Source organism: Cataglyphis hispanica, chromosome 5 (assembly GCF_021464435.1).
Source record: "Cataglyphis hispanica isolate Lineage 1 chromosome 5, ULB_Chis1_1.0, whole genome shotgun sequence".
Classification (NCBI taxonomy): Eukaryota; Metazoa; Arthropoda; class Insecta; order Hymenoptera; family Formicidae; genus Cataglyphis; species Cataglyphis hispanica.
Window position 1 is genome coordinate 10,425,143 of NC_065958.1, and position 13,104 is coordinate 10,438,246.

Here is a 13,104-nt window from a genome sequence, read left to right on the forward strand (position 1 = left end):
GCGGTACGTCAGATCGATACTGTGTGCGTGTGCGTGTTCATATATATATATATATATATATATATATATATATATATATATATATATATATAATACGAGTTTACGATTAATGAATTTCCGATCAAAGGTGTTCTCTCAGCACGTGTTCGACCTGTGCGTTTGTACTCTCGGTACTTTCGCGATTGACGGGTCGGTGAGAGACGTCGAGGGGGAAAAGCGATGCCGGTGAAGCGACAAACGGTTTCACTCGCGCGCGTCAACTGACTTCGTAAATCAACTTCCGGGAAGGATAAGCGTCCTTGGGAAAAGGAAGAAATTTCGCTCGGGGATCACGGGTCTATGGGATACAACGTCGTCCATTGGGAGATGATACGCACGAGGGAGGAACTGGCGGAGAAATTGGGTTTCGACGGTACCGAGGAACAGCACACGATAATGAACAACATGGTAGACGCGAGGGCCTGTTACAAGCCTAGCGGTAAAGTGAGTACAAAGACGATCATTATTTGCGTCGAGTTATTATATTGAGTGCGCTCTGCTTTATGCTCTATACGATATTTTTGCTATCCTAGAAAGCACAATATTTATAAAATATGTACAAAATAGTTATATTTATTTGAATATTTTATAAATATTTATCAAAATATTTTATAAATGTTTTTGTGATTTTAGATTTAACAAAGCATAAAGGTTTATCATGAAATATTTAGAAAAATATTTAGAGAAATCTACAAAATATTATTATAAATATTTCTTTTTTACTAATATAAAATATTTAGTTTATATTTTAATAATATATTGAATAAAGTTGTTACGACATTTTTCTTAATGTATACAAAATATATATATATAATATTGCAAAAAATAAATAGTGAAAAATATTTGTAAATATTTATCATAAATATTGTGTGCTGTCTGGCATTCTTCGACGTTTTAACGTAGATTTTTTATTTTTTTTTTATAATCCGTAACGTAGTTTTGCACGATGTTACTACTTGTAATTGTAAATTTACAAATCGCTTTGCATTCTGATATAATCGCGGTTTTTTGATTTAGCTATCGCATTTCACGTGTGAAGGAATTTTAAATTATTGTCATGGCGGAATCGTATAGTATGTAAACAAACGATATAAATATTTCATTTATCGTCTGTGTTTTGTTGCTATGTTTGACATATATGCATTCGATAGTTTATAACATAAACTCTACCGTAGGATAAGAAACTCTGTGATGAGATCAACGACATACAGAACGTTCAATAATTTTTTGTCACACGCCGTTTTTAGTATAAGAGATAAATAAACATGTCTAATTATAAAAAAAATGATAAATAATTCTGGAAATTTATATAAATTTTTTGAATAATATTTTTCTCGAAATCTTTTTTTAATGAAAACATGTATTTTTTTAATTTAATGAATTAAGGGCTTAATTAAGTAATGAATTAAAGGCTTAATTAAATTAAATGAATCTTGAATTTAAAGTAATTAATATGTATAATTATCGATAATTCATAAACGTATATTCGAGAGGAAGAATGTAACAGTATCAAATTCGAAGTGATAACGCAATTGACGCAATGACAATATCCGGTGACAGAAAGCGTCAGATTTCGCGCGAGCACTTTACCAACATTCAACACTAGACAATCACTCGTCAGTAGAAACTGAACAGCTGATGCGATTGAACGTTTCGAACTGTCATTACGTATTTCTTGATTCTCTGCGCGAGCGCACGTGAATCGCGATCTTTCCCGATCTCGTAATACCTTTGTTATTCAATCGCTATAAGTGCACGCGTGAGATAGTGAAACGCAATTTTATTTCTTCCCCGCATGGTGCGTTTATATGTATATATCAGGAATGACATTTGAAATAAAATTGTCAGTTTTGAAATCCACAAGCGCGATTGATATAATATATTGTATATTCTTGATCCTGTACATTCGATTTCACAATCTTTTCGAGTAACAAAATCGCGTGAAACGCACGTACGGATAGTTGACTCATAATTGATGAATCAAACGAAAACGATCGATTTCTCGGACGACAATGATTTTATATAACATATCCTTTTAACGACAGATTTTTTTTAGTCTTACATTAGTCCATTTAAATGCGGTTTTTTTTTTCCTAAAGAGGAAAAAAACAATGGAGATCATCCTTTATCGCGACTCTTTAATTTTTCCTATCGTGTTTTTGTGTACAGGATGGGCCTGGGAAGCCTTGAATCAAAATTTTATAAAACTTTATCCAGAGAAATATACTATTATCACACCCTGAAAAAGCCCTTTTTTAAGCCTCTTTTTAATTTGACAATTATTTATGCCTCGATATTTTTGATCGAATTGACTACAGAGATCTGATCATTAGACGGACATGCGATGATTTATAGACACCCTGTGTATACATAGCGCACGCATGACGTGTAAACCATGAAAGAAACCTTTATCCTATACAGCCATGCCACTTTATATATATGATTTTATGGTTTGCTAATTAGACGCGTGTTTCATTTCCCTTTGTTTCTTCTAGTAAGCGCGACGTGAGAGAACGACTTGTGTAGTTGGTTGCAATATTATCCATATCTCTTGTGTCTCTTTTTTCTCTCTTTTTTTTTCCTTCTTCCCTTCCTCTTTCCCTCTCTCTCTCTCTCTCTCTCTTCTTCAACCACCTGCACATGCATGGGTCCCGGCTTGTCGATTACCGTGTCCCCGTTGTGCACTGGCGACGATCGTCTCACCGCGCACGTGTACTCGTCGAGCACCGGCTGTCTCCAGTTGCCGACTAACGTCAGACATGACCAACAATAAGCAGGTGAGTAGAGCTTCGTACGATTTCGTAAAACGGAGGAGAATACGACGTCTGTGCCTGGAATGAATCAAATTCGTGATTTGTAAGATCGATTTCGAAAAATTACAACGCATATGATAATTTGAAAGACTTTTGTGCAAATGTCAGAGATCTGGAATTTGTGTTTTGGGGAGAAGATCGCTGAATCTTTTTTCTTACAAATTGTGAATTTAATTCGTTTCAGCTGTAAACATAGAGACGGCAAGTGACATGGAAAACGCGACGTTTGACAGATGAACATGGAATCGGAAACGTCTCTATATTTATTCTTAATTTATTTTATTTATTCTTGCTTTTTTCGTCCTACTTCTGGTTTGCAATATTATATTGCAATGAATATAGTTTTTTATTGAGATGATTCCGCTCTCTCCTTTTTATTTCACAGGATAAATTTTTGAAGACTATATGATCAAATAATTTTTATTTGCAAACGCAATGTCATAATTTATATTTTACATAGAAATTCACAATAATAATGTGAAGATTAGAGTAACTAAAAAAATATACGTAAATGAATTTTACATCTTATATATGTAATCATTGCAATTATATTTGCATTCCAGTGATTTTAATTATGAATAAGCGAGTGTTATTCCTATTATTATTGTCATGAATTGCTGCATTCGCTCCAATTGCTTGTTATTCAAGCGCACGCATATACCGTGACGTGTATACGTATATATGCGCGCGTAAATATTTTTTAGATTAACACTGATAATAAAATGATAATAAAAAATTATTATTATATGTAATTTTAAGATAATGATAAAAAGAATCTTCTGTTAAAAAAAAAAATCAATACATCACTTTCTTAACTCGTGTGTGTGAAAATGCAACGTGCATCCTTTGTGGTAAACGATTCAGGTAAAATAAGCAAGGGTATAAAGTATCACATGTCTCTGCGCAGTAAGAAGTTGAAAACAACATATTATATAATGTACCAGTTATTGAGATCCTGGTTTAATATTTTACTTATTGTTAGTGAGTATAAGATATCTCGAGCCATCTTCATCTAACATTCCTTTGATCAATCTGCAGTTAATTTTTATAGGAACATCAAGAGATGATGATTTCCATTCAGCGACTGTAATTGATCGGCTTTTCGAGAGAAGCACACTTTCAGATTCTCTACTTAATTTCACAAGCAGACTTTTGATCTTCAACTTTAAATAAATCAAAAAGATGGCTCGAATCTCAATACATCTGAGAGATCTTATTCTTTTCTACTTTTTAGTTAATTCCTACGTTTTTTTAACTCGTTCAATTCTTTTTTTTTTATTTTTTTATTTCTTCATGAGAAAAAGTCGCATAATTCGATCTGTCTCGCCGCACTACACTGCACGTGCCGGTAAAAATACGTCGACTTGCGAATTCGAAAAATTTCATATTCATGATTTTGCTGTTTCTCCACGTGCATATACAACGAGACAATTAAAAATAGCGGAACAAAAAAAAAAGCGAAACTAAAAATGAGATCTTTAAAAGTAAAGTAGAAGAAATATGAGTTTTAATTTTTAGGGCATTTTAAAAGGCGGTAATTATTATGTCGCATAATTCACTTGTCAGAACGAAATAATTATGTTACGTATGATAATACGAACATCGTAATGGGAGTGTTACATAAAATGCAATGTTATATTTCATCTTCCAACCATTTTTATTGCCTCGCTGCGTATTCTCGACTCCGAACTTTATTTTCAGAAGCGTTCGTTGAAAATCTAATAGTTATCGGTTGATAATAGGGTATCAATGTTTCCATTCACGATACCAGTAACTTTCTTTTTTATGGTTTCTGAGCAAGAGAAAGTTTTACCGAAGATAATACATGAATAGTATGTTTTTTTCTTTAACGTTTCTCCGAAATCATTATATGCGCATATTATATATTGCAATGCACGAGACGTTCTCGTATTTCAGAAATATAATGCAACGCGAGTTTATTGCGGTGAAAATATGTAATCATATAATAAACATTTACACCATGATGTAAGAAAATATTATTTATTAATAAAATAATTTTTAATTATTATTAAATAATACATATATGATTTATTTATTATTTTTTATTTTCTTAGATCATGATTTACATTATATAAATTGACTACATTATATAAATTATTTTTGTTATAACATTCGCAAATTTGCAATGACACATTTACATGATTTTGTTTCGACAACTTCTTTTGAAGCATTAAATTTAAAAAAGAAATTAACGTAGAAAAATAAGATAAAAATGGATTTATAATAACATATTTGCAGTCGTGGTTCCGTGGCGTTCGAAGCAGCAAATTTCGACATGTTTATGGTGTGCCAGCCAAGAGGGAGAAATGTTACGATAACATCAAGATCACGAAGAACGCCCACGATTCGCAATTTTGCGCAGTAAACCCGAAGTTTCTGGCTGTTGTGACGGAGGTCGCAGGTGGCGGAGCGTTCCTGGTTTTATCGTTGGATCGCGTGAGTTATCTCTCCATGTCATTGATTTATTGATTCTTGTCTTATTTGGAAAAAAGCCTGTATCGTATAAAGTACGGTCAAGAAAATTAGATTATCACAGGCATCAGTATTGATAAAAAAAAAAAAATAGCATACATCTTAAATATAAAGGCTTATTAATTAATCATAAGGTTCATCATGTATTTATTAATATTATCATAGTAATATTCGTTTTATTATTTTAATGTTACAGACCGGACGACTCGACTTCAATGCCAGTCGAGTAACTGGACATACCGGTCCCGTTTTGGACATCAAATGGAATCCATTTAATGACAACATCATTGCATCCTGTTCCGATGATTGCACTGTAAGAAACGTATTGCATATGGGATTGAAAAGAATCTTCCCATGAGCGGGAAATTTATACAAAATATTGATCGAGAACATAAAATATTGAATGTATCAATTTGTTTATTTAGATAAAATTGTGGCATATACCCGATGGCGGATTGTCGAGAAATTTGACTGAATGGTTGGTAGAGTTGCAAGGACACAAACGACGCGTCGCTTATATCGAATGGCATCCGGTAGCGGAAAATGTACTCTTCAGCGCCGGCTTCGATCATCTTGTTATCGTGTGGGATGTAAACAGATGCGAGGCAGTGAGTGTTATCGACAGGCATCCTGATGTAATCTACAGCATATCCTTGAATCGCGATGGCAGTTTGTTGGCAACCACTTGCAAGGATAAAAAATTGCGCGTTTTCGAACCAAGGTCCGGTATCGTCGTTTCAGTAAGTGAAAATACTTGTGACAGTCTTCAAAAGGCCTGAATTTCTTTCTTGAAATACTGTGTATAATAAAAAATCTGTTATAATATAAAAAATATATATATTTATTTTTACAAATTAAATGTTTTAAATGCAAAATAAAGTTTTTCATATTATAACATTAATTATATCCAATAGGAAGGGGTATGTCATGCCGGTACTAAAGCGAGCAAGGTTGTATTTCTCGGTAGTTCTGGACGTCTTTTGACTACTGGATTTAGCAGACATTCAGACCGACAGTACGCAATATGGAGTCAACATGATCTAACTGTCTCACTAATATGTGAAACAATAGATTCCTCGAGTGGGGTGGTCTTTCCATTTTACGATAACGATACTAACATGGTGTTCTTAGCAGGAAAGGTAAGGAAGATATAAAATATATAAAATATCAACCATTATACGAATCATTTAAGACTCCATTATTATTTTTTTTGCAGGGCGACGGTAATATTCGATATTACGAAGTAGTTAATGAAGCACCTTGGATGTATTATCTTAGTCAATTTATATCTGGAAATCCTCAGAGAGGCTTAGGCGTAATGCCAAAAAGAGGCATCAATACTGCTATATGTGAAGTGTTTAGATTTTACAAGCTACACGCGACTCGCGGAATGTGTGAGCCAATCTCGATGATAGTTCCTCGAAAGGCAAGTTTATATTTCTAATGTTTCATTATTTTTTTTATGTATCTAATATAATGCTATAAGAAGAATCTGAATTATTTCTTTTAAAACTCTATCGATTAAAAGATGTATTATATTTCAGAGTGATCAATTTCAAGAAGATCTGTACCCTGATACAATCGGAACATGTCCCGCACTGTCGGCTAGAGATTGGATCAGCGGCATGAATAATCCGCCAATATTAATCTCTCTTAAGACAGGTCTCATATTTTTTAAATTAATACTATATGATGTATACAGGATATTCCATTCTAAACTAGGATATTTGAAAAATGTTTCAGATAAAAATTTAAATTTAAGGTTTCGAGCATACAACGACAATATATTTATGTGACTCATTTAAAATAAGATCTTATATATGCAACAGTATAATTCTAGCGAACAATCACGTTAATGAATATTGTGCAATTTATTTAGGTGGAAGCATCTCGACGCATAAGCCACGAATATACAAACCACCACAATTACCTCCGACTACTGATCTGAATAACAAAAAGAAATTCGCGTTTCTGTCTACCGAGACCATACCGGATTACAGACCGGTGGAATTACACGACATGTCGGAAAAAAGTCAGAAGACATCCAGCAATCAAAGCACAAAGTTTCAACAACTACAGCAGAAGTTTGGAAATGTCGCTATGCAGGTATGAATATAGCATATGATTTAGAATTATGTTGTAATTTATATTTGACAATATCTTTTTCTGTCAGAAGAATATTATATCCTCTCCACTTAATGATAATAAAGCTATGGAGAGTGTGGATATCCCAAACAATGAGGCGGAACTTCGATTAGCATTTGCTCGTCAAACCGACGAATTGAGGCTAGTACGACGGCAGCTTGCTAATAGTCAACTGCGCGTCAAGGAATTAGAGGACCAAATACGAAAATTGCAGCGCCAATAAAGCTTACAAGTAACAGCTGCAGCAAATTCGCTTCAATACTAGCTTTGAGTAAGACTCGCACAGCTTTACTGCTAAACTATAGTGTTCAGTTACTTAAAACCTATAGAATATATGTGCACTACTAACAATTTATTAAGAAAAAGCCTAAGCTTTTGAGAAATTTTTATATGCTTAGGACATTTTAGTTCTATGATATTTATATACACAAAGATATATTCGCACAGAATAATTCTGACTGACTTTCCGTTAGTCTACAATTTTTATATAGCATAAAACTTGTCGCATTGATATCGACTACAAGGGATCAGAGAAAGCAGGCTGCATTTGTTACGTGAAAATCGTACCTGTTCACATATAGCTGGATGCATAAGTTGGATATATGTATGTATATCACATAAGGATATGTACATGATTAAAAAATTAAAGGAAGCATAGTATCTTTTGACAAATGAATAATTCATATATAATATTTTAGTTTGATGACTCATTGTACTTTTTCTGAGAACGATATGTTGATACTAGTCTGTTAATCATTGTTTATTTTTTTTATTGCTCTTTCATGTTTATTGATTATTTAATTAATATATTATTTAATATATTACTACACAATATTTAGAAGATAGAAATTATGTAGAAGACAGTATTTCTTTACACATTATCATGTATGTTATAAATTCTTATTTTTATTTGAATTTATCTTTACAAAAAATAAAATTAATTTTGTTGTTGATCTATTACAGATGAATGTCATATTATGCATCAATGTCCTATAATGCTACTGTGTTGTATTACGTACAAATATATTAATATAATAAGCATTTTGCTATCGCATATATCTTTCACTGCCATCTACACTGCCGTAATGTCGATGGCAATAAGATCTTCAAACTTATGTAATGATAATATTTAATTCCGATAAATTTCGAAAATTTTATCTTACAATTCCTTATGTAGTAAATGTGCAGTAATATGTGTGTGCAAGATTATTAAATCACGTACAATTAATGCCATGATAGAAAAATTGTAAATGTTTATTTTTAAGAAAGACGGCATTTATATTCAATGTGGGTTTAATTTCAGCCGAACTTGCTTAAAGAAATGGTATGCTAGCAAATGTATTAGAATATTTTTATTATTAATTTTCTTGTTGCAAAAATCGTAAGGAATTCTGTGAATATTTCTGCTTAAGAACAATAATCAAATCATGTAGTGATTTATACGTTTATATATGTATTTTTCATACAGTGTGCAATTTTATTGTGGATCGATAAATATAGTACCTGAATGCTACACTTCACATATCGCTTGTGATCAAGTGAGTATAAGATTTCGTTAATCGCGTAGTGTGAACATATTAAATATAAGTCCTGAAACTTGCTGATACAGCAACATGTGACGTAGCATTCCCTAGTCTTTCTTTATTAGTTTGTTTACTTGTAACTGTAGATTTAATATACACACAATAATACATTTCATTCAGACATTCTTCTAAATACGCACACCTATCATTCATCATTGAGAGCAGAGAGTTACATGTATTGTATTAGGCAGTACATTTTACAGGCAGTATAAAAAAATATGTATTGCAAAGTATAGTTTATATAAGTATATATTTTCGACATTTACATCCAAAGCAATGATATTCATGATATATAAAATATGATATATATAAAAAAGGTAACTATTCATGTTCAAGATAGATATCATACAATAAAAGAGATTTATGAATTTTGCTATGAGTTATAAATGCTTATAATGCAATATTGTGCCGCACAATATGTGCCCGTATCAGAATTTATATATAATATTTATATATCGATCGAATATATATATAATTAAGATTCAACTACACAATACCAAACAGAAAAAAATACCAAAGAGCTTTATTGTCTTGCATAATACAGGCAAATTTATTGCCAGCGCATACCTATTTGACAAATTTATATACAGAAACATTAGAGAAAATATTGTATGTATGATATATGGCAAGCAAGACTTTCATGATAAAATAAACAAGAATATTTAATCAGAGTATATGTCAAAAATTTTATTATTAATATATGTGATGCAAAAATATTTTGTTTATTTTAAAATTTATTATGTGCAACATATATCTCTCTGATAAATAATATGTATTGTTAAATTATACAATGCTCTTTTACTTAGTCAAATGGACGGATACAATCACTTTGGTCAAATGGACGGATACAGTCACTTTGATATATTGTATTAATTGCTAGTATAAGTGTTTAATATATGAAATATATAGATATTAAATATATACAAATATAACTAATGACTTAAAAATTAAAATATTAAATTCAAGTATTAAAAAATATCGAAAAGTGTAAATAAAAACTTGTAAAACATTTCCTCTGACATTATGTGATATGAGAAAATTATTTGTCAGAGTCTTTGTACTATAAGAATTGCGCAATTTTTGAAATAGATAAACAAGTCATAATGAAATAAAATTTAAGTATTTAAATCTTAAGCAGGAGATTCATCAACTACAGTGAATAACAAATTCATCAGACAGTTGAATAGCCCATCAAGGCTTTCAAAAATATTAAGAATCTTCTACCTGAAGTATCATTCTCCAGACTACCAATAAACCTATAGGTATAATCCACGTGTGTGTTGCACTCGGCATGGAAGATGTTGCTGGATTGCATCCGTGACCAGTACACGTATAAACGCAGGTGCGATAAGTTAACTTATCACCCGGCTGCTTCACATAATCGCAGTAGTTTCCCATGTCGACAGCTGAACAAAATCGCTTTGTACCAATGCCACCTATTTTTGAATACATTGTTAATACAATGTGTACTAGTTTTACTGTGTAAGCATAATTATTCTTTTTCTTTTCTCTAATAGATTGATAAATTTCTTTAGATAGAAGCTATTATGTTTTGAAGCCAGTAAAGAAAAATGAAATACTACTGAAAACGGATGGATGAGTGCATTGGATGGATGAAGTTGTGCATTTTTTACAAAGCAAGAAATAGCCATGGCCATGATATATAGAAAAATGAAAAGATTATGGATCCTTTACACACATTTTGTACAATAATTTTTAAAGCAGAAAGATATGAATCATCGATTTCTTTCAATAATGAAAAACTATTTTTTTTATCAAGTTACTTCCAATGTCCAAAAAGAAGATACATAATAAAGTAATTATCACACATTGAGCAGACATTTTTCATAGCAGAAAATATAGCAGATCAATATTTGAAGGAATATATTTTAAAAAATAGTGTAAATTTCTTAATATATTTTAATCTTAGAATTTCTAGAACTAAATATTAAATATAAAATAAATATATAATAAAGATGATTAAAATTCGAAAAAAATTTCTTTCTGCTTCGAAAAATAATATTGCTTAAGGAAAGATCACTCGTGCACACTTGACAAGAATGCTGAAACATGATATAAAAACCTCCGAAACGGCCGATTGACTTGACGCAATAACGCGCGTCATAAACATGACTACAATTTGTCGGCACCAAGGCACTTTCAACCAATCCACTGTCCATGCATTTCCATTCATCCTCTGATGCGCATTGATAGCAATCCAAGGTAATTGCTTGATTAATTAAGAAAACAATAATTAAATTTCCAATCAATTACATCTGATTGATGTTATATGTGACCATTTTCCAATTATGTATCATAAAATAATAGTTAAAGATAAGTCTCCCTCTTATCTGCATGCCCCTACATAAATGATGACCTATGTGTTACAATGATAATGATAGGAAAGTAGTTTTGATTAATAAATGTGTTTCATACATGTATTAGATCACTGGAACGCAATTTATGAGGGGAATCTTATCGTTATAAGATAAAGCGCGTATATGTATTAAAAAAATCTTATAGACGATTTGTGAATGCGTTCTAAGATCTTACACATGTGTAAGCATTGTTCTGGAACAGCAAAAAGATCTGAAAAGAATTTAATAATTAAGTACAGAATCGCCGGCATGCTTGATCTTAATTTGCGCATGAATTGCACATGATTCTAATTAATTTCCCCTGCACTGCCATTGTTAGATTCTCAAGCCAAGAAGATTATGCGAAATATCTTCGCTGCGTTGTTTACCCTCGAAACGGCCTACATGCTTAACGCAATATCGCGCTCCGTAAACATCGTCGCAGGATTTCGGCTGGAGATCCACGTCGCTTGTTAGAAATTCATTACATTGAAAAGGATCCTCATTGCTGATGCTAGTACACTGGTAACACTGGATGCTATGTCCTATGTAATAAGAATATTATTTATCAAACTGTGCAAGAAATGGATCATGTGTGATTTTGTTGCGTTAAATGATGGAAAAAAAATGATATAGATATTAGTATATAAATTCCATGATTGTAACTATAAATTTTCATGTTTATTCCATTCAATTGAAGCTCATTTTTGCATGTTGACTTTATTATAAATATTTAATGGAAGTTAAGTTTATTTATAACTAAAACAGTACATATAAGTTTTTTTTAGTTGTATCATTGAGATAAATACACCGTGAATTTGTGTAGTCATTAATATCAGCAGCGATTAAAATATGAACTGTTACTATTTGCTTTTCTTAGTTACTCCTCATCTCCATTTATTATAATATCAAGTATCTTATTATTAGAATGTATAATTTATAATTTATCGTTGCTGTTATCACTTAATTTCACACACACATACTGATATAATAATCAAATATATCTATACATTGCACTTTGGCATGATAAATACACTTCGCAAATTTATATTAAATTTTATATTAATTTTATTTAATTTTTATATTTTCTCTCTCTCTCTCTCTCTTCCTGTAGTCATTCCTGTAATCATTCTCCTGATAAAATAAATAAAGTGATAAATTTTATTTTTCAAAATATTTATTTTTGCGTAAAATGAAAATAAAATATTTTTTGCAGGCTTGTCTTTTACATTTCGCTCAAGTTTCCCGCTTACTCGAATGATGACACGCGAAAAGAATCGATGGTGAGAAAGGGTTAATTTATGCCCCGCCCAGGACGGCAGTAACAACATACATACTTGTCGCAATATAATTGTGCGTTGACCTCACCTGTCTTCATCAGCAACGAGAGTATCACCAAAAACGCCCCGATACAGTAGGCCGCGGTGGCCATTTCAAAAGATTACAGCTTCCCGCGGATCGTCCTGCGTCCCGACCAGCCGTTTCGCCGATTATGACTCGACGCTCTCAACCCAGCGTACATCCATCTGTTCGCGTCGATCACGACTGGATGCTGGATGTGACGTATGACGCACACCCGTTTAGTGTGTTCAAAAATCCTATCCGTGGACTGAAGTAGCGTTAAATTGACCAATGGACAAAAAGAGATTTTTTTCTATTCTGATTGGTCAATTC

At 32.0% G+C, this 13,104-nt stretch overlaps 2 protein-coding genes across 6 annotated transcripts; one reads left to right on the forward strand and one right to left on the reverse strand.

Annotated features, from left to right (window-relative positions):
• The first annotated feature begins 73 nt into the window (after window positions 1–73).
• LOC126849401 (coronin-2B-like) lies at window positions 74–9,742 on the forward strand. 4 transcript variants are annotated; one of them, XM_050591185.1, is made up of 10 exons: window positions 336–483; window positions 2,535–2,816; window positions 5,112–5,309; window positions 5,542–5,658; window positions 5,771–6,085; window positions 6,260–6,484; window positions 6,562–6,771; window positions 6,890–7,007; window positions 7,225–7,451; window positions 7,519–9,742. In XM_050591185.1, the coding sequence occupies exons 2-10, from the start codon at window positions 2,799–2,801 to the stop codon at window positions 7,711–7,713; spliced, it is 1,623 nt and encodes a 540-aa protein (XP_050447142.1). In that variant the 5' UTR covers window positions 336–483; window positions 2,535–2,798; the 3' UTR covers window positions 7,714–9,742. The 4 variants fall into 4 exon arrangements, with proteins under 4 accessions (XP_050447139.1, XP_050447140.1, XP_050447142.1 ...); XM_050591184.1 differs by lacking the exon at window positions 336–483 and adding an exon at window positions 1,650–1,837; XM_050591182.1 differs by lacking the exon at window positions 2,535–2,816 and having other exon boundaries at window positions 74–483.
• Window positions 6,006–13,007, reverse strand: LOC126849420 (U-scoloptoxin(05)-Sm1a). Of its 2 annotated transcripts, none has more exons than XM_050591220.1 (4): window positions 12,799–13,007; window positions 11,157–11,303; window positions 10,298–10,509; window positions 6,006–6,141 (listed from the first exon to the last, which is right to left on the reverse strand). In XM_050591220.1, exons 1-4 carry the CDS (start codon window positions 12,860–12,862, stop codon window positions 6,112–6,114), a joined length of 453 nt encoding a protein of 150 aa, XP_050447177.1. In that variant the 5' UTR covers window positions 12,863–13,007; the 3' UTR covers window positions 6,006–6,111. The 2 variants fall into 2 exon arrangements, with proteins under 2 accessions (XP_050447177.1, XP_050447175.1); XM_050591218.1 differs by lacking the exon at window positions 11,157–11,303 and adding an exon at window positions 11,820–11,975 and having other exon boundaries at window positions 12,799–12,988.
• Between the last annotated feature and the right edge of the window lie 97 nt (window positions 13,008–13,104).

Coding starts and splice junctions, on each gene's coding strand:
- LOC126849420 (XM_050591218.1), bottom strand. CDS start 12,862: ATGGCCACCGCGGCCTACTGTATCGGGGCGTTTTTGGTGATACTCTCG. Junction 10,510..11,819: donor GCATGTAGGCCGTTTCGAGG/GTAAACAACGCA, acceptor ATTCAAAAATAG/GTGGCATTGGTACAAAGCGA. Junction 6,142..10,297: donor TCTGGAGAATGATACTTCAG/GTAGAAGATTCT, acceptor TATTATACACAG/TATTTCAAGAAAGAAATTCA.
- LOC126849401 (XM_050591182.1), top strand. CDS start 340: ATGGGATACAACGTCGTCCATTGGGAGATGATACGCACGAGGGAGGAA. Junction 6,086..6,259: donor GGTCCGGTATCGTCGTTTCA/GTAAGTGAAAAT, acceptor TATATCCAATAG/GAAGGGGTATGTCATGCCGG. Junction 6,485..6,561: donor TGGTGTTCTTAGCAGGAAAG/GTAAGGAAGATA, acceptor TTTTTTTTGCAG/GGCGACGGTAATATTCGATA.